Source organism: Oncorhynchus nerka, linkage group LG25 (assembly GCF_034236695.1).
Source record: "Oncorhynchus nerka isolate Pitt River linkage group LG25, Oner_Uvic_2.0, whole genome shotgun sequence".
NCBI lineage: Eukaryota > Metazoa > Chordata > Actinopteri > Salmoniformes > Salmonidae > Oncorhynchus > Oncorhynchus nerka.
In genome coordinates, this window is record NC_088420.1 from 48,911,532 (window position 1) to 48,936,796 (window position 25,265).

General features: G+C 42.5%; 1 protein-coding gene across 1 annotated transcript in view; it reads right to left on the reverse strand.

Annotated features, from left to right (window-relative positions):
* Positions 1-25,012, reverse strand: part of LOC115109615 (transcriptional enhancer factor TEF-1-like) — a 44,698-nt gene extending 19,686 nt beyond the window's left edge. The window contains exons 1-3 of the mRNA XM_029634733.2: positions 24,853-25,012; positions 24,323-24,427; positions 7,902-8,156 (exon numbers count right to left, since the gene is read on the reverse strand). Coding sequence (XP_029490593.1) covers positions 7,902-8,124 — 223 coding nt within the window. The 5' untranslated portion in view covers positions 8,125-8,156; positions 24,323-24,427; positions 24,853-25,012. The remainder of the gene's footprint in view (positions 1-7,901; positions 8,157-24,322; positions 24,428-24,852) is intronic.
* Positions 25,013-25,265: the final 253 nt, after the last annotated feature.

Below are 25,265 nucleotides of genomic sequence, written 5' to 3' on the forward strand. Positions count from 1 at the left end.
GGGGTATGTTATCGGAATAATAGCCCCGTCCAAGTGATTAGACCTTAAAGCTGAGATCAGCATTTGGTGAAACAGCACCCCCCCCCAAGATAGCCCTTTGTTTTTGTTTTGCTTTTGAAACAGGGAAGAGGAGCATTCTGCTGTGGTGAGAAAGAAAACAAAGATATCATAGGACACATTGCTGTTCTATCATGCGTGCAATGATTTGCCATGATGTTAGAGGGGGGAAAAACGATTGTTGTTGTTTGAAGTAATGTCTTTGTTGTTGGAATGTCGTAAACAGACGTGGCAGTTTCACCGCTTCGGATTCCAACTTTAAAGCTCCAGAAACCAACTATACCTAGAATTTCGCGCCCTATGTGGAAGCTAGGTGAATTGCAACAGCACTAGGCTGTATTCAAAACAAAACTCTCCCACGCATCCCATTTCCCTGTGACATGGTGGAGACTCGTGCTTGAGCTTTTAATTTGGTCCAAAAACTATATAATTTTGTTATCGAAAAGATATTTCACAGAGATATTGGTGGTAAAAATGATTCCCTATGCTATTCAGTGTTTGTTTTCCTCACATAAACTGAAATTAAGAGAACAGTGTAGAATTTTAGCAACCTGGAAAAAAGTATTTCGACATTGGCCACTTGACCCAATTTCCACTAGATAACACAGCCAAAGTCAAAACAGCTTTTCCCATTTTGACAACAGATGGCGCTCCGGTGGGAGAAATCAATAGGCGGATATCACAGCCAATCACAACACTTGGTGGGTAAGAAATAATGTGAAACATTATCATTCCACTATGACTGCAGATACTGTATATTATGGACATTTTCTGAAATTTCAATGCAAAAATTCATGTGTAGGCACCTTTAATGCATCCAAAGAGGCTGCAATGTCACAGGCATACAAACTACAAGGTACAAACACACAGATAGAAACAAACAAAAATACTGCGTATTACTTCTGGACCTGTTGAATGGAAATAGATCTAGCCCTGTGTCCCTAAACCAGATGGTGCTGTTTTGACCCATCCCTTAGCTTGGAGATAGGGAGCTTAGTCGGATAAGATCTACAGCTCCAATGCAGGTGTTTCCCTCAGAGCAGTCAATGGGTGCGGCCGTCACTCCCCCCTGACAAATAAATCCTCACACACTCACACGTACACACTCCTGGCAGGCTGACATCTGACTCCATCCCCGACCAGCTGCCTATTCTAGATGGCTTAACACAGTACATTATGATCCCCCCCCCACACACACACACACACACCCATTTAGAGAATGGGCCAGAGAGAAAGACTTCAAGGCCAAAGTCAGATGGTCTGAGGCCGTGACGATGGCTTTTCTCATTATCAACATTACCCCTCCAGCCCTCCCCTACGGATGTATCCAGCTCGCCACCAAACACAACACACTTCATTACACAAAAGGAGCCACTGGTAAAGCCAAACACAGCAATCAGGGAATATCAAACATCACTTGCTGTTCTAATTGCTAATTTGGGGAAATCTTTGCACAGTAATGCACATGTGAAATGAATGGCAGAAACATCCAACATTTTGATTAAGGCACCCCGTAGTATGCAGCAGTGATTTTGAGTTTGTTTATAGAACCATTTCAGTGGTACTTCCAGAACACAAAGGTTTCAAAGTCAGACATTTTTTTCTTAAGGCATGACGTTTAGGATGGAAGGCTGATGTATACCACGATGCCGATAGCCTCGACTCACAATAAAGCACTTCAGTTGTTTTAGAATGACTCCAAACGTCATCTTGAGCCCAGTCTCTGAGTCCACAAACCACAACGACCACGTCTCGGTTTGGCAAAGGACCGCTGTATTCATTCATCGCAATTTTTTAAATTAAAAAGGCACTGTGTGTGAGTTTAAGTGTGTGTGTGTGTGTGTGTGTGTTTGTGTGTGTGTGTTTAAGTGTGTATATATATATATACACAGCAGAACGGCACTCTAAGAACCACAATTCACTCTATCCCAAACTCTGGCCCACTATGCATACTCACGGCCTGTGGGAGTGAATGTTGCTGGTTGGTTGCAGCCGTTGGTTGGTTTTAAGGGGACTAATTAGCCATTCTCACCTGTGTGTTCGAGCCTCTCAGGGTTCTGACAGAGAGGCCCGAATGGAAACATTACACCAGCGTGCTGGAAATCTCACATGAAAAAAATGTGAAATATCCTCAAGTGAACTCCACAGGCCCTTAAGCTGACGAAGGTATTTACCTTTCAAGATTTTCTTCAACCTAGTCCCCAAAAAAATGGTGTGAAGCAAAATGTACTGTACATCGGAATTGTTTAGTCAACCCAAACAAATACTGTACAGTATTGGTGAGAGAGAAAGAAATAGAGAGAGAATGAGAGCGAGAGAAACAGCATTGAGTGTTGTGACCACTCACATATTCTCCTTTCTCGACAACACTTTCTGTCATCATTACCTCTATCATTCTGTCCCTGTGTGGGCCTTCACACAAAGTACCATAAATCTATCATGTCTTTCAAAGGAACAAATTGTTCCTGGAATAATTACATCAGAAGGGAGTGCAACATAACGACCTACAGATGAACACCTAGTGCTCTTTTACGAACCAAACACTCCAGACACACACATGCCCTCGATGCGAGAGGCTCTGTTAAGAACACGTTCTACCCCTGAAGGCCACTGAGTCATTACTAACAAACAAAGATGTGCCAAGAGCCTCTTTCACTCCGTTTACCTTGAGAGGAAGACAGAGGGAATACCACTGGATAATAATCTCTATGCTTTTTGTTTCAATGGTTATTGGATGAAGATCTCAAATTCTGTTATGTAAACATGGCAGATCTTTGTATGTCATGATATTTCTGTTTCGTGTGTGTGTGTGTGTGTGTGTGTGTGTGTGCGTGCGTGCGTGCATGAGCGTTTGTGAGACGACAGGTACAGGCATGCCCTTCATGGTCACAGCTCACACCCCTCTGGAGCCACACGGGAACACATTACTGCAGCATCCGGGGAACTCTCCTCTTTGAACATTTCCTACCATCCCACTTTCACCATAGCCATTCATTTTGAAGAGCGAGAAACAGCGGAGGTCTGTAGTGTATCTCTCATTCAACAGCAATACATTCATTATAAAAGAACATTATTTGTTACAGTACAGCAACTGGCAACTGCAATTCGACTGTCAAGAGTTTCCCTGATTAGGGTTGGAAAGGTAAAGGTTTTAACCACTGCCACAGTACATCCTGACTGTTATAATGCTTCTCCGGAAATCAGCACTATGGTGACAGCAGCCACTACTATTAAAATCCTCGGATGCCGTCTACCAATAGCACCCTTCGCTTTATCACAGGTGACAGGTGTGATACTCGCCATTGCATCCTGTATCAAAACGTTGTCTGGTCCTCATTAAAGTCCCGTAGATCACTTCACTGTTCCCCCTTTGTTGACAAAGCTCGACGAACACAAGCTTCTGACTTACCTAAACATCGCTGTAGGAATATAAAAACACGAGATACCAAACTCGTTCACAAGGTTGGTTAACTCTTGAGGTTCCTCTGGTCTCCACTGAACTAGGTGAATTCGCTGTATTTTTTAAAGCACCTCGTTGCTGGAACCAACTACAAAATACATTACAGTTGGATGTTCTGGTGCCGCTCGGGCAATTTGAAATATCGATTTGGGACCCTCTTATTGAGGAAAGAAAATGTTTTTCTTTCACATTTGTGTTTTGCTGTATTTGACTTGTTTTATATTGTATTTGATTTCGAGTTTGTCTTATGAAATTGGATAAGCAGAGCTCCCTTGTGAAAGAGACCCTGGTGATTCTCTGCTTAAATAAAGAAAAATGAAAACGTTTAAAAAAAAAAAAGAAGAGTTTTGTTGCCTTACAATTCTCCATACATTTCCTAAGTCCATTTTTATTTTACACACCTTCAAAAAAAAAACACCCAGACCTTCAGTTGCACATCGTCAATAACCGGCCTCCCTCGCAGGACAAAGCCATGTCGCGCCACTCTAAGGTAGTAACATAACAGATAGTAAAATCAAAGCTACCTACCTAAAAACCCGTCAAAAAACAACCCCACCACAAAAGACCACTACTCTTAATACAGAAAATACAAAGAACATGATGTTTTCTGGCTATACTTGTTTTCCCTTCCCACAGCCTGTGCAACCATATACAGCAGAATGGTTCTAAAAAAAAAAAAATGAAGAGGCGCAACTTCTGTGTGTCTCCATCCTTTGTTGAAGATAACGTGTGCAGGTCACACTCTTAACTCTCTCTTACGCATCATCTTTGCTCTCTAAGAGGCACAATACAATGGATGGGAAATACGTATAGTGTTCAGAGGAGAACTCGGAGGGGAAGTTCCTCGAGGTGTGGGGTCTTTCCCACGGTGCCATACAGGTCCACGCCAGGGAGAATGACAGTGGCTCAGTGCCAATACCAACTCTGCCCACACCACGGTACTGTACTGTAGAGAGCAAGCTGGTATGAGCGTTGACTGAAAGACAGGAAGTCCATTAGCGGTTTGTACCGTCACTTTAAACCATCTCTTCGAGACTGGTAAGTTTCAGCAGCTAGTATTATAGTTGTATTATTACCTATAGAGGCTACAACTATAAATGCTAGAAGCTGAAGTCAAGGCTCTGTACTGTACCCATCATATAGTGAAGCATACTGTCATATATTACTGTAGTTCCATGATACTGTATGTACCATACAGGGAGAATAGCCTGAGGGAAACCCAGACCCAAGGATGACTCAAACTCAAGCCACCCCAGCATGCTTCACCATTACCCTGAGGGCACGAGGACTATATTTCTCATCTCATACGGCCATGTTGGCAGCTTGGATGTACAGGATCTTATCCTCAATAGCTAGAAGGCAGCGACGAGATATCGTGCAAACCAAATCAATCCTCACGAGTACACAGCTTCCCATGACTCATTTTCAAAGCCTTTTCTTTCCTTTTAAAGAATAATTGAAAGTTGGCTAATCATTAGTGACAGTCACAATGTATCATAGAACTTCAAAGGGCCAAATCCAAACCTGATCCAAGATTCACTACCTATACCTCAGTCACTACCTATACCTCAGTCACTACCTATACGTCAGTCACTACCTATACCTCAGTCACTACCTATACCTCAGTCACTACCTGTACCTCAGTCACTACCTGTACCTCAGTCACTACCTATACCTCAGTCACTACCTATACCTCAGTCACTACCTATACCTCAGTCACTACCTGTACCTCAGTCACTACCTGTACCTCAGTCACTACCTGTACCTCAGTCACTACCTATACCTCAGTCACTACCTGCTCCTGAAGCAGAGAGGGGAAATGGCCATGTCACCAATGGTGCTACAAAACTCCAGCCTGCCTCTGCTCTGGTCTCTTCTCCAGCTAAGCCATGCTGGGATATTTGGCCTGGCCAACAGAGAGACAGCAGATTGCTACGGTCTAATGATGATGAGGCATCATGACAGGCCTCTCCACTCACAGGATAAATGGTGGCAGAATGGAACCACCGCGGAAGCCTATCTGCTCCTCATCTAAACCAGATGGAGATTGTCAATACCATTTAAAAATAACACTGATTTCTCTCTAGAATTTATCGCTCGGATAAAGGACGTGCAAAGTGGATGATACCTTAGCATACATTGTGCCATTAGAGAGAAACATCAAGCAATCGTACAAGTTGTGGTGGAGGAGTTATACGTTTCGTGATCAGTCAGTACGCGGGCTTTTTTAGGGCCGGGCTGAGGTCATGTCCCTTCCTTCCACCTGCTCAATCTAGTTCCTGTAGAGCAGCCGGCGCTGCACAAAGAGGAAAGAGCCTCTCCCCAGCCCCCCAGGCCAGGCTGGGCTGGGCACCGTGCCAGGCCCCACTGAGACTCAAAGCACCCGAGAGCCCCACAGGTAAACACTGAGATAAGCTCCGCTGCAACAGGAAAAATAGACATTGTTTAGAGGCAATAGGCAGTTGCTATAGAGACAGTTGCTAATTAACTGCATTGAGTGGAGGGAGCAGAGGGCTGAAGAGGGCCACTCAGGAGGACCTGAGCCTTTTTTTTCCCTTCTCTTGCTTCACTCCTCCTCCTCTAGTGACTAATCCAGGTCGCTCTGCGTCGTTCCTCCAGTCTCTCAGATGCCAACGCCGCCCAACGCGGTACCGCACTGTCCCTCGTCAAACGTCTGTCTCACATCGTGAAAGCTCAGCAACTGTCTGTTGCCTGGTCAGGATGCGACCCGAGCGGACAGCAAATTAAGTTGTTATTGAATCCAGGCCATCTGTGTGGCTCCAGTGCTAACTAATGCAAACAATTGTATTTCTAGCAATCAGCCCACTTAATCAGCCTGGACCACCTCTCTATCTGTTTCTCATCAGCTCTGGGATGAGAGGGAGGGCCCGCAGCACAGTGGTGGCCAATAGGATCTGAGTGTTTCGTAAAGGCAAATCCATGGTCTGCTATGTGGAGGATATTAATTGTAGACAAGGGAGATATTAGGTTGTGCTACAGGCAACATGAGTCCACGGTGAGTCACAGTTCAAGCACTAGGACCCAGTGGATCCACGGCTGGGAAGAGAGGTTGGAGTGAGTTCTTCCACAGTTCCAGTAATCACTGCTCATTACTCCAACTCCAACTCCACATGCCTCTCAACCCCCTCTTTTGTTCTCCCTACCTGATACGCTGACCTGCAGATCCCATCCATGAGTAACGCGTAGCGATTTGTAATACATTCGAATAAACTACAATGACAAAATGCACAAAAGGCCCAGTTTCTGGCTGATGGATGTGTGTTAGTGTCAAACCTACAGAATCAGGTCTTTAAGTGGTGTTTGAGTAAAACCCCAGAGGGATCATTGCGATGTTCTAGAGACGGTAAAGATACAAGCAGCTAAGTCTGGAACATGTTAAAATACTGAGGACCTCTGACCGACCCTGTGCTGATCCCACTCAATACATCACAACCAAGCAGAGATAACACGTCTGTCAACACGCTCAGACAGAGATTGATCTAGTCAGGGCGATATTCAATAAACATAAACTCAAACAATGTAGATGGTCTTGTTTGTGTGTCAAGAGTCTCCGAAACAACCTGAAGACATACAACAACATATAGAAGTATACACATTTATAACCAGCAAAAGTTCACTAGAAGTTCCCAAAGTGCCACAGTGCTGTTACATCCGACTCAAAAATGTTTTTCTAGTTTCTGTATATAATGTCTTTCTTACATCAGTTTTCTGACTCGGTAAGAGGCATGAGTTCTTACACAGACTGTGAGCTTGGGTAGTGAGGTCGCACGAGAGCAGACACTGGTCATGTGTGGAAAAAAAAAAAGGGGGGGGGTTCACCTCTACTTTCATTGGATGTTGTGTTGTGTGCTGTGAGCAACTATGGCACTCAGAGAAGGAGGAGGAGGGGGTTGTCCTCCCTCTCCCAACATCACCAGCCAAGCCCAAGAAGAGAGGGAGGGTGAGGGAGTGTGTGTGTGTGTGTGAGTGAGTGAGTGAGAAAGAGGGTAAGGGGGAGGGGGTAGAGTGTACGGCGCAGCTGGTGGCAGCCACACGACCATCTGTTCCTCACTAATGGTTCACACTGGCTTTAGTTCTAAACCTCTGCCTCCCTCCCTCCCACAGCACTCCAGCAGACTCACTGGTCATGTCTCTCACTAACTCACCACTCTTCCACTCTCACTAACTCACCAGTCTTCCACTCTCACTAACTCAGCACTCTCACCAACTCACCACTCTCACTAACTCACCACGGTGCAGTATGTGTTGTTTCTAATAAAATAAATATTCCTGCCACTCTGTCCACTTCTGTGAACAATAGCCCAGTTCTAACTAACTGGAGCCTTTCTTGGAGTTGTTCTCTTCCTCCTTCCTCTGTACTTACCGTACATCTTGCCCTCGTCTGAGAGGATGATCTTCCTCCGCCCACAGGGCGGGTAGATAGCCAGCGCCTCCTGGAAGCTCTGGTCGATGTCGGGGCTCCACACCCCTTCGGGGTCCCCGTCCATGCCCTTCTCGGCCCCGTCGCTCATCCTCTCCATGTCGTCTGCGGGGCTCTCGCTGCCGCTCCAACTGCTGGGGTCCATAGTGGCGGTGCGCTCGTCCATGCCCAGGCCTGGATCACACTAGGGGGAGAAACCTGGAGACCAGCAGCGGAATAAACAAACAGTCAGTAAGTCGCTCTGGATAAGAGCGTCTGCTAAATGACTTAAATGTTAAATGTTAGTTAGTCAGGTACAGAGCAGAGTGTAAACCAGCTGCCCCCAGCACCACCACAGAGCGCAGCACAAAACAGAGAAGCGCAGACCTGGTTCACTCTGGCCTGGGCAGCAGCGGTAGCAGCAGAGCACGGGAAGGGAGCGAACACAAGCGAGACAACGAGAGGGGAAACTACTGCTATGTTTGCCCAGAGATTTGGCAGGCCGATGCCTGCTTGTCGTTTTTACACAAGTGCTACGTTTGAGAACATTCAAACTGTCGCCAGGACCTAGGCATGAGGATTATTCCTATCAACATTTCTCCTCGGCCTAACAAGACATTGTATAGCAGGACAGATCGTTAATACTGTATACACCTGGTGAGAGAATGTGATCCAATCCCAAAACAAACATCCAGATACAATACAAAATGCTATAAAAGAACATGGAAGAAGGAAGCCACAAGCCGAGAGCGAATAGAAGAGAGGCCTTGGGTAGCATTCATCAACACCAGCTGCCATCTACTTGGAAACCAGTATCATAGTCAGTCACTACTCAAAGGCAGTCTGTCACCAAGCTCTTCAATATGGCTGGGGTTCATATAGGGGGGGATCAGCGTACAAAGGCTTCGTGGAGCTCCAGAAATACGAGTCTATGTTCACAATATCCTATTCAAAAATCAACTTTGTCACTTCCGCGTCTAAATACAGCTACTTCGTCGTCTAAGTTTCGTAAACGACGTCCCACCCGAACAAGTAGAACGTTTCCTATAGAGAAAGTGTACAGCTGGAATATACTTTATTCCCCATGGCTTTGTGGAGATGGCCGCACAGCTGCCCCCCCCCCCTCCCCATCCAGTTGCCGGGCAGCAACTCCTTCCTCTCAAACAAGATCCTATTCATGGAGCACGCTTTGTTGTAAAGAGCGACTAGCAGCATATGTTTCCTCTAGAATGTCAGTACACTGGAGGATCTGTCTGTGTGTGTGTGTGTGTGTGTGTGTGTGTGTGTGGTTGACAGGGGTGAGGGCTGCTGGTAAAGAATCTGCCACAGAGCAAGCGTAGCTTTGACTGAATTTGGTTTTTGTGTGCTGAGTGCTGACATTGCACAACTAACTACTGCTATTGGTGGGGGGGGGAAACGTTCCATTCCAACCACTAAATGACTCTCCCCCGACTGATCTATGAACTGAGTTAGTAATCACTAATAGCATGCTGATAAATGTGGGTTATCAGAAGGGAGAAAGAGTCATTCAAATTTGAATGAATTTGGCTTCATTCAGCATCTTCATGTAAAATACCTTCTCTTTCAGTTAGTTCGACATAATAGCATGATTTGAGACATAGTAGCATGATTTGACACATAGTAGCATGATTTGATACATAGTAGCATGATTTGAGACATATAGCATGATTTGAGACATATAGCATGATTTGAGACAGAGTAGCATGATTTGAAACAGAGTAGCATCATTTGAAACAGAGTAGCATGATTTGACACATAGTAGCATGATTTGATACATAGTAGCATGATTTGAGACATATAGCATGATTTGAGACATATAGCATGATTTGAGACATAGTAGCATGATTTGAGACAGAGTAGCATGATTTGATACATAGTAGCATGATTTGAGACATATAGCATGATTTGAGACAGAGTAGCATGATTTGAGACATCGCAGCATGATTTGAGACAGAGTAGCATGATTTCAGACAGAGTAGCATGATTTGAGACAGAGTAGCATGATTTGACACATAGTAGCATGATTTGAGACAGAGTAGCATGATTTGAGACATAGTAGCATGATTTGAGACAGAGTAGCATGATTTGAGACATAGTAGCATGATTTGAGACATAGTAGCATGATTTGACACATAGTAGCATGATTTGAGACAGAGTAGCATGATTTGAGACATAGTAGCATGATTTGAGACAGAGTAGCATGATTTGACACATAGTAGCATGATTTGAGACATAGTAGCATGATTTGACACATAGTAGCATGATTTGATACATAGTAGCATGATTTGATACATAGTAGCATGATTTGACACATAGTAGCATGATTTGACACATAGTAGCATGATTTGATACATAGTAGCATGTTTTGAGACATAGTAGCATGATTTGAGACATAGTAGCATGATTTGACACATATAGCATGATTTGAGACATATAGCATGATTTGAGACAGAGTAGCATGATTTGAAACAGAGTAGCATCATTTGAAACAGAGTAGCATGATTTGACACATAGTAGCATGATTTGATACATAGTAGCATGATTTGAGACATATAGCATGATTTGAGACATATAGCATGATTTGAGACATAGTAGCATGATTTGAGACAGAGTAGCATGATTTGATACATAGTAGCATGATTTGAGACATATAGCATGATTTGAGACAGAGTAGCATGATTTGAGACATCGCAGCATGATTTGAGACAGAGTAGCATGATTTCAGACAGAGTAGCATGATTTGAGACAGAGTAGCATGATTTGACACATAGTAGCATGATTTGAGACAGAGTAGCATGATTTGAGACATAGTAGCATGATTTGAGACAGAGTAGCATGATTTGAGACATAGTAGCATGATTTGAGACATAGTAGCATGATTTGACACATAGTAGCATGATTTGAGACAGAGTAGCATGATTTGAGACATAGTAGCATGATTTGAGACAGAGTAGCATGATTTGACACATAGTAGCATGATTTGAGACATAGTAGCATGATTTGACACATAGTAGCATGATTTGATACATAGTAGCATGATTTGATACATAGTAGCATGATTTGACACATAGTAGCATGATTTGACACATAGTAGCATGATTTGATACATAGTAGCATGTTTTGAGACATAGTAGCATGATTTGAGACATAGTAGCATGATTTGACACATAGTAGCATGATTTGAGACAGAGTAGCATGATTTGAGACATAGTGGCATGATTTGAGACATAGTAGCATGATTTGATACATAGTAGCATGATTTGATACATAGTAGCATGATTTGAGACATAGTAGCATGATTTGATACATAGTAGCATGATTTGATACATAGTAGCATGATTTGAGACATAGTAGCATGATTTGAGACATAGTAGCATGATTTGACACATAGTAGCATGATTTGAGACAGAGTAGCATGATTTGAGACATAGTAGCATGATTTGAGACAGAGTAGCATGATTTGACACATAGTAGCATGATTTGAGACAGAGTAGCATGATTTGACACATAGTAGCATGATTTGAGACATAGTAGCATGATTTGACACATAGTAGCATGATTTGATACATAGTAGCATGATTTGATACATAGTAGCATGATTTGACACATAGTAGCATGATTTGACACATAGTAGCATGATTTGATACATAGTAGCATGTTTTGAGACATAGTAGCATGATTTGAGACATAGTAGCATGATTTGACACATAGTAGCATGATTTGAGACAGAGTAGCATGATTTGAGACATAGTAGCATGATTTGAGACATAGTAGCATGATTTGATACATAGTAGCATGATTTGATACATAGTAGCATGATTTGAGACATAGTAGCATGATTTGAGACATAGTAGCATGATTTGACACATAGTAGCATGATTTGATACATAGTAGCATGATTTGATACATAGTAGCATGATTTGAGACATAGTAGCATGATGACATAGTAGCATGATTTGAGACATAGTAGCATGATTTGACACATAGTAGCATGATTTGAGACAGAGTAGCATGATGTGAGACATAGTAGCATGATTTGAGACAGAGTAGCATGATTTGACACATAGTAGCATGATTTGAGACAGAGTAGCATGATTTGACACATAGTAGCATGATTTGAGACAGAGTAGCATGATTTGAGACAGAGTAGCATGATTTGAGACAGAGTGGTATGATTTGAGACATAGTAGCATGATTTGAGACATAGTAGCATGATTTGAGACATAGTAGCATGATTTGATACATAGTAGCATGATTTGAGACATAGTAGCATGATTTGAGACATAGTAGCATGATTTGAGACAGAGTAGCATGATTTGAGACAGAGTAGCATGATTTGAGACAGAGTAGCATGATTTGAGACATATAGCATGATTTGAGACATAGTAGCGTGATTTGAGACATAGTAGCATGATTTGAGACAGTGTAGCATGATTTGAGACAGAGTAGCATGATTTCAGACATAGTAGCATGATGACATAGTAGCATGATTTGAGACATAGTAGCATGATTTGACACATAGTAGCATGATTTGAGACAGAGTAGCATGATGTGAGACATAGTAGCATGATTTGAGACAGAGTAGCATGATTTGACACATAGTAGCATGATTTGAGACAGAGTAGCATGATTTGACACATAGTAGCATGATTTGAGACATAGTAGCATGATTTGAGACAGAGTAGCATGATTTGAGACATAGTAGCATTATTTGAGACAGAGTGGCATGATTTGAGACATAGTAGCATGATTTGAGACATAGTAGCATTATTTGAGACAGAGTGGTATGATTTGAGACAGAGTAGCATGATTTGAGACATAGTAGCATGATTCGAGACATCGCAGCATGATTTGACACATAGTAGCATGATTGGAGGAGTAGATGGCAGAGATAATTGGGGTAGATTTAGTAAGGCAAACAAAAAAAGAACGTTTACTAAAAGGGACTCTTTGGCGTTCCAGAATCTGTCAGCAGATGAATTCACGGCGAAAACAACAGTGACACTCAGAAGTGTTTTTGGAGATGCCTAGCTACTATAATTGCCACTGCCCAGCAGGATATCTGTGGCGCTGAGGTTTTCCTCCACACTCCCACAAGTGGCGTTCCCAGAACCTATCTCTCTAGGAAGTAGAAAGAGGCAAACCGCACCTAACGTGATGAAATATTAAGCTCTTCCTGTGGCACAGCCACATGCATATGTGGCACTTACTGAACCGTACTGACATGTGTGGCAACCATAGACCTACATATTACAGCACTGAGAGCGTCCACCAAAGTTCAACAAATAGACATTTAGGCACAGACAGTGATGACTATATGTTGTTCAATACGTTTTGTATAACATGTGAGCAACATGCATTTGGTACTCAGGACAAAAATTAGAATTTGCGTGAGACATGTGTAACACGGGGATGTTTTCTGTATCCCTGTAGAGATAATAGGAAAATCCCTCCAGATTAGCATTGTGGTGTTGAATTGGCAAAGAGCAGAATCCTATCAGCGTAGCCGCTGCAGTGAAAACTGCATAATTAACTCATCTGTTGAGCTTAAATGTATCACCTCCCTAATCTGCATCCAGAGCCTTGATTATTTCCTGTTAGAGTGGGCCGCTGGGAAAGATTAAAGCACCCCGATACAAACCACATCACAAAAGGCTTTGCAGACAAATACATTTACCCCCCCCCCTATTCCCATTTCCCAATTATGTAAACCTGCTGCAAAATTAAAGAGGAATCTGGAAGCAATACTTAGGCCCTATTTCATCAAACCGGTAACCTGATTTCTAGCATACATCAAATATGCTTTTTATGAGCAACAAGAGGGTGAGTTTTAATAATAAACCTGATACATTTATTTCGTCAATGTACCTTTTTTTTGTTGAGTTGCCAATAACATTGTAGAGAGTGTATAAATGCGTGAGTTCTTTCAATGACAAGAAACAAAACACAATAAGAAGATCAGATCCAAATGAGTAAATCCAGATGATGTTTGGACATGGTTGCTCCGTTATGTTATGCAATTGTGTACAATGCGGGGCAATGTCTCAGCTCAAGCTGCTTCTCTGCTCCACTGATAATGTAGAGGAGGAGGGAGGGGCAAGGGAAGCCAGAATGTTGTGATTGGTGCAATATGGCCGTGCTAGATGCTGGAGTGGGGCCGCTTGTCCGAGGCCCCAGTGGCAGATGGGAGAGGGAGATTAGTCATGCAACAATATACTGTGGCTACACTTACACTGCACTTCATCCTCCAGGCAGGGACAGCCTTCCAAACAAACGCCATGGCATGAATGCAATTCCACAGAAACAGGGGGCATACATTCACACCAGGCATCTCTCTCTCTCTCTCTCCCCCCTCCCTCCCTCTCTCTCTCTCTCTCACTCACTCACTCACTCACTCACTCACTCACTCACTCACTCACCACCACTCACCACCACTCACTCACCACCACCACCACCACTCACTCTCTCACTCTCTCTCACTCACTCTCTCTCTCTTGCCTTCTCTCACTCTTTCCTTCTCTCACTGTCTCTCTCGCCTGCTCTCCCTCTCTCTCTCGCCTGCTCTCCCTCTCTCTCTCGCCTGCTCTAATTCCAGCTCTTTTGGGGCTACCTCTGAGTTTGCAATGTGCATCGCTGCAGGGAGGGAAATAGGGAGGACGACCAGACAGTGTGTCATAATGAAATGTAATGATATGTATATATGAGCGCTTCCATCACCAGGGGGTTGACCATGTTATCACTGTAACAGTGAACACAAGCAGCAGCATGGTCCTCTGCCCCTCTGCCTCCTGGGCATCCTCTCTCTCTCTCTCTCTTGGAAGCTGCGTCCGTCTAAAAGGCAGCCAAAACACAAAACACTGTGTTTTACCAGAACCTCCCTGGCATCCAATCTTCTGCCACGTCTAGGAAATCTGTTCCCCACAGGGGCAATGTGAAAACACCTTCACACAACATTACTAAATGGATATGGCCAATGCCTGAAACCTACAAAAGAGAGATGTATCATGGGATTTTTCTCTATTAACCTGACCATTAAACAAAAGCTGGACTCAGAGGTAACCATATAAGCACACAAAGACGCCAGTTACAAAGCCTGAACATATTTCTGACAACCGCACTAACAAGGCCATTCATAATACAATTATGCATTTTGTAATTATGAAATGAGACCTGTATGAATAAGTACAGATTTAATACAAAAGGATTAATTATCTACAAGAGGCAACCATCAAATGATGTTCTTAGATCTTTTCCAACATCTTACAAGCAAATCTCGGAGTAAAAAAAGGCTTTTATCCCCTGCTGTTCAGTTCATTTCTACTGATAATGTGAATTACTTAAGCCCTGCTATTAGTTTATGAGTCTATAAGGCTGGAAATTCAAATTCAAAGGCTGACAACGCCTCCTTTCATGCCTGCCTCTGTCAGATATCTCTTTGCATTTCAATAGCACGATGCATCAGTGGAAGACTGTGCCTGTCTTTTTCCGTTTGTCATTTCAGCATTGGGCTAAGTGAGACACGGCTCCTTTATCTCTCTGGGTAGGCCTCAGCATAATGACATTATTTCAATGTCCCTCCACCTGAACGGGTCTATTTACCGCCCTACTATGGCGTTAACATCTGCACCTCCTTTGTCGCCGTCATAATTGTAAAAAAAAAATGGAGAGGATGAAAAATCTAGAATATTTCTGAAATGCTGACTTCTGCCTCCACATTTAAATTCGCTAAAAACAAAACAAATTTGAGGATTAGGGTTGAATGGCAGGAACCCGGTTACCGAGAAATCACTCCCTTTTCCCCTGGGATAAATAACTAAGCCCATCTCAGTATGGAGCGCAGTTCACAATGCACGTGTAGACCTATCATCTCATCATGGTAGCTTTTTTTTCTTCTGACAGGTAGGCCTACATTTGCTGCAGCGTAGCCTATGCTACAGCAATATAAAGACCGAATGTGCGTCTAATTTACCCATCTCCATCTGGCTTTCGGGGGTCACCTTGTTTTTTCATTGTACATCAAACACTTTTCATTGCAGCTGCAGAGTTTTAAAACAGCCTATCACTCAAATTGCTTTAAATCAGTGCACTCGCGAGCACTCTCTCACAGTCTTTCTCTCTCCATCAACTCCATTCAAATTGTATCCAAAATAGATCATCCTGTTCTAGATTGATATTTAGCCCTATATTTAGATGCCCTAGCCTACCTCTTTTAGGCAATACATTAATGGAGTATTAGCCTTACATTTAGCTAATTAATCATGGGTTATGTATAATAAGCTTCTAACTTATAGCCTCTGTCTCTTGTGCAATTTGCAAACACCTGTGTTCTGTTGGCCTATCTTTAAAAAAAAAAACTCCTTAGCTCTTGGAGTCCCATGCAGGAAACATAGACTAGAATAGCTTGCTGGACATCATTTTTTTGCATTTCTTATACCAATAGACTATTGGAAGAGGGACGCAAGCTCTTTGTTGCTGAATGTTAAATACAGCAACCAGTAGAAATCACGGGTAGTTTGAAAGAAGAGCGAACGCGCGATGGTGGTAAGCTATAGCAGTTATTTATTCAGACCCATAACCATTCAATCTTCGTAAAGAGAAGTGAAAGCCTTCTGCATCTAATTCTAGTCCTATATTATTCAAGGTTGTCACTAGAACGATGAAGATAAGGACAACTAAACTTATTTCACTTAGCTGTTGAAAGCGAGGAAGGACTGAAGCAACAATAGAGAGAGGCAGAATATATGCGTCAGCCAACTAGTTATACAAATTGGCCCTATTATATTTCAAAATTAAAATCAAATTCGCTAGCCTATAGCCTACTTGTGCTGCACCAAAATTGGATGCTCTCTTCTGTTTTATCATAGTTTGAACGATGTGTGTAATTCCAGTCCATATAATACAGTATAATACAATACAGTAATAAAGATTAGCCTACTGGAGCTAGTTTCATTTATTTACCCAAGAGAGCATAGCTAGCTACATCTACGGCCAGCTGTATGGAGAGTTTTGGTGGTTCCAAACTTTTTCCATTTAAGAAGCCTCATCCTCCACATACAACACGCATTCTGTCAGTCATGTTCTGTTAAAGGTCCCCTAAGCACACACATCCCTGGGTTGCTCCTCTTTTCAGTTCGCTGCAGCTAGCGACTGGAATGAGCTGCAACAAACACTCAAACTGGACAGTTTTATCTCCATCTCTTCATTCAAAGACTCAATCATGGACACTCTTACTGACAGTTGTGGCTGATTTGTGTGATGTATTGTTGTATCTACCTTCTTGCCCGTTGTGCTGTTGTCTGTGCCCAATAATCTTTGTCCCATGTTTTGTGCTGCTACCATGTTATGCTGCTGCCATGTTGTGTTGCTACCATGTTGTTTTCATGTGTTGCTGCCATGCTATGTTGTTGCCTTACGTCTCTCTTTATGTAGTGTTGTGGTGTCTCTCTTGTCGTGATGTGTGTTTTGTCCTATATATTTTTATTTTGTATTTTTAATCCAAACCCCTGTCCCCGCAGGAGGCCTTTGGCCTTCTGGTAGGCCGTCATTGAAAACTGACTTAACTCGTTAAATTTAAAAAATGTAAAAAATAATGATGGAGGCCATTGCGTTTTTGGGGACCTTCAATGCTGCAGACATTCTTTGGTACCCTTCCCCAGATCTACAATTCCTTCGAACTCATGGCTTTGTTTTTGCTCTGACATGCACTGTCAACTGTGAGACATTATATAGACAGGTGTGTGCCTTTCCAAATTATGTCCAATCAGTTGAATTTACTACAGGTGGACACCAATCAAGCTGTAGAAACATCTCAAGTATGATCAATGGAAACAGGATGCCCCTGAGCTCAATTTCGAGTCTCATAGCAAAGAGCCTGAATACTTACGTAAATGAGGTATTTTTGTTTAAAAAACTGTTTTTCGCTTTGTCATTATGGGGTATTGTGTGTAGATTAATCCAATATAGAATAAGGCTGTAGCCTGTAACGTAACAAAATGTGGAAAAGGTCAAGGGGTCTGAATACTTTCCGAAGGCCCTGTATATGGCACATCAGGCTTGAATGTTCATGCTGAACAAAGCTCCAATCAAATCCAGATATTTATATGCTTTATAATGCTTTTGAACGACACTTCCGGTTTTGGCGGGAAATACCGCGTTACCGGGGAGAAAAGTGATTTATTCTCGGGATGGAACATTTGTAAAATACCGGGGAAAATATTCAACCATAATGAGCATGCCCTCCTTCTCCCAACACCAGACAGAGAGAGACATCCTCATTACCAGAAGAGACTGGTCCTTAGTGAGCACGGCTGGATGAGGCTCCAGTCCAATCACAGCTCCAAATGACATGACAAATGACAACACCATCCTCAGAGGTGTAGCTCTCTGCTTTTGCCTCAACACCACAGAGAGCACCAACCAACCCCAGTCCTAACCAGGTGACTCAGTCCTGTAAGACAGCAGTAACAAGACAGCAGTAACATGGTCATTGATGTGTCAGAGGACTGTTGCCACACTTGTTAATAAGAGACACAGGCTGAGACCCGGGCTATTCACAAGAGTCACTGAGTGGTGCTCCGAGGTTTCTATTGAATACAAAAACACGCTAGCTAATTATCACAGGCTGTGAGAGGGGGAAATGCCAGTGTCAATTCAACAGTCAAGTCTGAGCAGATTACTACATACCACAAGCCCTGACTGAACGCCATGGAAATGCTCTTATTAGCGACATAAAGGTAGAGAGACCCAGGGTTTAGAAAGGGCTCAAGCTATGACCCTGCGTGATATAGGATCCAACATAGTATAAGGCAAGGATGCACGACCTATTGACAGTCACTCTGAAGACGAATCCATTTAAGTGAATTTCACAAATATTAGTCTCAGCATGTAGCTTCTTTTTGGAGTCTGATGTCTATCATTGTATAGAGCTAAATTGAATTCTACCCTGATGAGTCATGCAGTTCAAGTTCAGTCAATGCAGTTCAAGGTGGCCTGCACAATAGTGAAAACGTCAGATACATTCATTGTACGCTGGAAAACTGGGAACAGCAATATCAAATAGAAATCCTGTGTTCAATATAAAGATTGATACAAAAATGTACATATTGTATTTTCCAACAATCACACACAGTGCTGAAACATTTTACTTTAATAGATGAAACGGATGCCACAAAAATGTTACAATTTTTGTTTGTGATGCAATAGCATTTTAAATGTGTATTAGGGAAACCCAGCAATTTGAATGGTCTACTTATTGCTACATCACGATACAAAACACTGGGGCGCTGCATCTCTTTAATAAAAACAAACCCAACACACAAATTGGAAATCAATTTGACTGCACTAAAGCAATAACATGTAGCTGTTTCCAGGCAACAACTTAATTGATGAATTGGTTCATGAAAGAATGAAGAATGAAGAAAAATGTTGTTGGGGTACAAATAAGATACAAATTCAGATGTAAAAAGCAACAGTACTAGGTGACCCACTCATGCCTACACTAGCCATCCAGTTCTTTTGGCCTCCTTCTACATTTCTCTGGGCTCTGGAGGAAGAGTAATCAGTAAACCCAAGCTAACCTGGCAGCAGCGTAACTCTGTTAGCGTTCAGGCCCCGATTGACAGCTACAGTATCAGGATACTTCACTAGTCCCACTACATGGGGAAGACAGGAGGGCGCTTGTTGTTTTGTCTGTCTCCCCTCCAGCAGTATCATCCCCTCCCACCTAAGTCCTACTGGCATGGAGGCGAAACGCAACCCTCTGGAAACTATTTTGTTCGCTGTCTGACTGCCAGCCAGTGCAGATGCCCAATGGTTCAATTGGTTCAAGTGAGGTTCGTCTCTGTGAACTATGGAAAGGGGTCCACAGTAATACTGTATTTCTTTATTTTTTTATTTAACTAGGCAAGTCAGTTAAGAACAAGTTCTTATTTACAATGACGTCCTACCGGGGAACAGTGGGTTAATGGCCTTGTTCAGGGGCAGAACAACAGATTTTTACCTTGTCAGCTCAGGGATTCGATCCACCAACTTTTCGGTTACTGGCCCAACGCTCTAACCACTAGGCTACCTGCCGCCCCGTATATATATGCTGAACGGTTAACGTTCTGTCGCGAGAATTCCAAACTATCTCCTGCAATTTTCAGCTTTAAGCAACACGTGGTAGTAGCAGCCAAAAAGACTCCGCTTCCCCCATGTATTGTCCATATATCTGTGAGCAGGCCCACTTCCTCCAGGTATTGTGTTGCTGCTGTGTTTCCTATATGCGCAACTCCTATTCTTCCTTTTAGGCGGCTATGTTGCTGAGTCAGACCCCTCTGTTATCTGTCATCTTCCTGGGGCGTCACTCTCTCCCTCAACAACAGCCTCTACCAGGAAAGACAGGCCTGGATTGGAGTAATATCAACATGCTCCAAGACGTGTGAACTCCAGAGCAGCCTTCTGCGTGTAAGTGTATAATCCTTCCTTGACACTCCGCAGGATAGGAGCATGTGGTTTCAAAGGGGGGGATGTGAACCCTGTGTGTCCCTAGGCTAAACACTGATACAACCTCTGTTAGAAAACAGTCACGGTGCTCAGGACCCAACAAAGAGACCGTTTCAGCTCCACCTAACGAAATGTACAAACTCAATTTAGCCCAAATTGTGTTTTCCTTCTCTTCTATTGAAATAGTCAGACACCTTTTTATTTACAGACAAAAGTGCAACCTAGTGTGATGGGGGGGGGGGATATTTGATTTAAATCCTCTTGCAAAGTATATTTTAGGCAAAAGTGCCTAGATATTCACTGAAGTATCATAGCTGTTAAATTCTCCATTTTAGCAGGCGCTCTTATTCAGAGACTTTCAGGAACAATTAGTGTTAAGTGCCTTGCCCAAGGACACAGTGACAGATTTTTCACGTAGTCGGCTCAGGGATTCAAACCAGCGACCTTTCGGGTACTGGACCAACGCTAATAACCGCTAGGCTACCTATCTGTTAGTACTTAACCAACGATGCAGTAGGCCACAGTAATCCAAGTAAAGTAGTAGCATTGTGCCTAATGCTAAATAACATTGTAGGAACCAACAATTGTACTCAATTTATCAGCTATAAGGTTTTTTTCTTTTTCTTGTGGTATAATCAGTACATGTTGTCACTACTACTGTATTGTAGTCAGTCCAGGGAAAGGAAGTAGTTGGAGCCTGGATTTCCTGTTTCAGCTGAAGCCAAGAACTCTGAGGAGGTTTGTTTGAGCTTCAGGTTCTGACTCATGTAATGACGGATGGGTTGCATATTGCTGTCGTGACACATCGGTCGTAGGACCCATCATCTGTAGCCTAAACAGTTATCAGGATTTTTATTTTGGAAAAGAGACTTAAAACAAAAAAGGAAGATAGCATTTCAGCTGTCAGATGGTTCGAATTACGAAGCTGTTAATCGCTGATGCAGCTATTGTATATTTAAGTAATTTAAGTGGTATAATATGGTCTACATTTTTTTTTTAAATAAAAAAAAGCTTTATGGGGCAATATATTTAATCCCATTGATTAAATAGATGGCACGCCTCAACTTGTTACATTTGGACAACATGTGTTGTTGTGAGGGCTGTTGACACTAATTTCAAAGGGATAATGAAAGCACCCTTGTCTGTCACCCTCTTTACATTCCTAACCCTGTGGTCTTGTGTGTCCTAACCCTAGAGTTACAGTGGTCCCATGGTTGGTGGACAGGGCCAAAGTGCAGCCAGAAGAAGCTGGCAGCCAGAGATTCCCCACGGCTGCAGCTAGCACTGCCATGACGTCACTGGCTGAGTGCCAGCTGTACGGTTTTGGTGGCACCCACCGTCTGCTTTGTGGGCCCGTGCGCGGCTGAAAGTGCAGCGCAGCAGACCGTGCTGAAATGCTCCCTTTGTGACACAGGGTTTACCTCAGGGCACGGAGGGAGGCCCGGGGAACAGGCCAGCAGAGCGGCCGGCCCTCCTGCAGCCAGGCAGCCATGCCCCTGGAGGACGCCCATTGTTCCCCTGCTCTCCAAACAAAGCCTGCCCCCCGTGCCTCTGCCCCAGTGCTGTGACACACCAGCCCACCGCACCACGCATTGTTGCTCTAACAAACCCACTCCCAAATGTCATTACATATGAATTTTCTTTCTTCTCTTTTACACTCCATTTACTTTCTGTTGAATTGGCTATCCCTCCCAAAAATACAGCCTTACTCTGTGGCCGCCGCACATTTTGTGTCCTGCGAGTATCAGATAACAAGGTAACTTATCAGGCCAGAGAAATGAGACATATTTCTCTCAGGCAATCTATCTCAGCATTCATTTTCACTCCTCTGAGAATAAGACACAGGAATGACAAAAAGGGACCAAATGATACACCGTTTCCACTGACAACTTATTTAGTTTCCATGGCTTTTAGTTAAGATGGTCACTTCTAGTGTTTAGAACAAAATCTCTTTTAGAATAGTAGAAGGATGATGATTTGCAATCAGATGAAGTGGTGAGAGATTCTTGTTACAGCAGTGTAGGCCTATCATTCCCACATTCAGAACGTAAATCACCTGTGGATTTGATAACATGCTGACGAGACCAATGGTTCTTCAAAGACATGTCAATTTAACATGTTGTTGTTTGGGATAAAAGTCCAGGTATTTAACATAGATTCAGATAGGCTGATGTAATTTAGGGAGCCAGGTTATCCAAGTGACTTTCTAAGGCAGTGGATGCTTCGGTGTGTCAGGCCTTCCCCCTTTTCCCAATACAAAGACAGAATAACAAGGAGAAAATAGCTGGCAAACTCAAAAATCTACCATATTGTAATGCCATTGATAAGCTAAATTAAGCAGATAGCACCGACTGGGCACACAGGAGCCATATGGTGCCTCTACTGCCTGTTGCAGGCATAACAATAGGCTGGCCTAGACAGTGAGGGGCAAACACAGCCGAACAAATGGTCGTTAGTCCACATTTCCACAGCTGGGAGGGGTAAAACCAAACGTCTGGATTTGCATATTTTTTTCCCTCTTCTACAGGTGCTTGAAGTACTAAACCAGATGTCAACGGACTGAAGAGTAGGACTGTTTGCCCATGGTGATTCAACAGTTTCATACGCACTGGCGTAGCACACAATCCCTGCAGCCCACGTAAGGCGGGGTGGCCCACGAGCCTTTGGGGTTGGGGTCCAACCAGAGGTTGGGGCGCCCCAACAAAATATTTAGAATGACAGGAAATTAGCTTTAAAATTTGAACATTTTCTCTCAGACGCATGGAAAAATGTGAAAAATAGCATGAGATTAGCTATTAAACTGCAAATGTTTCTCTCTGCCACATGGCAAAAAAATAGAAATAATAAAAAATAAACATTTTTGTTGCTCGGACCTTCCGGGGGCCCCGCGAAACTACGCTACGCCACTGTCCATATACTCTCAGCCTGAACCCAGCAAAGATAATAAAATACCCTATTTCCCTCCATCCATCCATCCCTCCCCTCTTCCAAAGTTACCCACAGTCCTCCACTCCCAGAAGTAACTGGTGAGTTTTGCACCTCCCCCCACCCCTCTGATTTCAGAAGCGGTTTGAAGTCCCTCTTGGCTAGACAAAATATTTTATTTCAAGCTTTATTTTCAATCTAAAAACTAAGTCCAAATTTAGGAAAGTGATAATGACATTAACGTTAGTGACATACCAATTGTCAGATTGAAAAACAGTTTCATAACATATCACATGAGAAAAAAAATAAAAACAAGTAAAGCTGAACACTCGAACACATTTGACTCAAGTCAGTATTTCACTAAAGAGATCTGTTAATTATCTAATTGAGATGAGATGTTTCACATTATTTTTTCAAAATCAGCAGGTTATTAAAATTAGATTTACACATGATCAAAACAAACTTCCAATCCAATCCATGGGCTCATGGAATAATTGCAGGCATATTTTCTTTGATGAGAGAATGGTGATTAAATTAAATGAAACACTGTACTTATCATAGCATTCATAAACCAAATTACAAAAGATTTCCATTTGCTTCTTGGACTCATGAAATCACAGGAGGGTTAGAGGCTGTATTACACACTTGTACCTAGTCGAATGAATCATTAACGAAGGCAAAGGCACTCTGTAATATAGACTTTCTCCTTCACACATAATGTACCAGTTAGTAAAAATAATGATAATATGTTTGTTTTTTATATGAAAATCTTAAAATAACTTAAGAAAAAATCATTCGGTGGTGATTATGATTGCAAAACTGTTTACACATCCAAACACTACTGTAAACAGAAAGATATCACACAACAATAATTCCCACAGGCAATAAGTTACTGATTAGGATACCAATATTACATCATCGACATGTTATATTGTACGAATAAAATGTGTACTTACAGATGTCAAAGGGCCAAATGAAAACCCGAAATGCAACAAGTCCTCTTGACTTGTATGCTTTTTTTGCGCTAGGAAAGCAAAATATCCTTGACGGCAACTCCCTCCCTATTGGGGGGAAAACACAATCAAAAGTGTCTGAATAACTTATATCACGTAAAAGCAACAATATGTGTTCTACAGTAATTATACGACGATGTACTGTGGCGCCGTCGCAATATACAAAGGAGTCTTCAGATTATTATTTTTATTTTGAAATGTCAAAGATTTTCATGCAATGCCGGACGACGTCTAGGCACAAAGTGAAAGCGACGGATCTCCGATGTATACTAGTTCAGCCAGCCAATATAACACGCTTGCAGTTTCTACAATCTATTTCACCAGTGGCCTACTTCTATTAGATAGGCTACATATTTTTTATATATATACTATAGTCATCCTTAAATATTTTCCAATTAAATCTGACTACTGATTTTCCAGTTGCCTACAAACGCATCACAATAAGTTATCATACAAAGTAGTTGGAAACTTACCTTAAACACCTCTAAAAACTGGTTAATTGTCACAATTTACGCTGTTTTACGATTTTGCTGTAAGAACTGAGATGTTTTTTTTCAGAACTGACAAGGTATTTTTTCTCCAGACCAGCCGGCTAGTGCGTAAAATTCGCCGCGTATCTACAGGGATGCGAAGTATGCGCGGAATGGGAGCAGGAATGAAATGAACGCAAAGATTGAGTTTTCGGGGCGGGGCGTGAGTGGCGTCATTCTAAACTCTGAAGCCATTGAGCCAGACCGGTGGGAGGGACTGTACACACTCAACAAAAGAACAGTAGTGCGCCCAAACTTCCTTCAAAAGACAAAACGAAAAATCTGTGCATATTATACCTAGACTATCCACTAACTCTCTTTGATATTTCTGTTTAGAAAAAAAAGACAACTTTGAT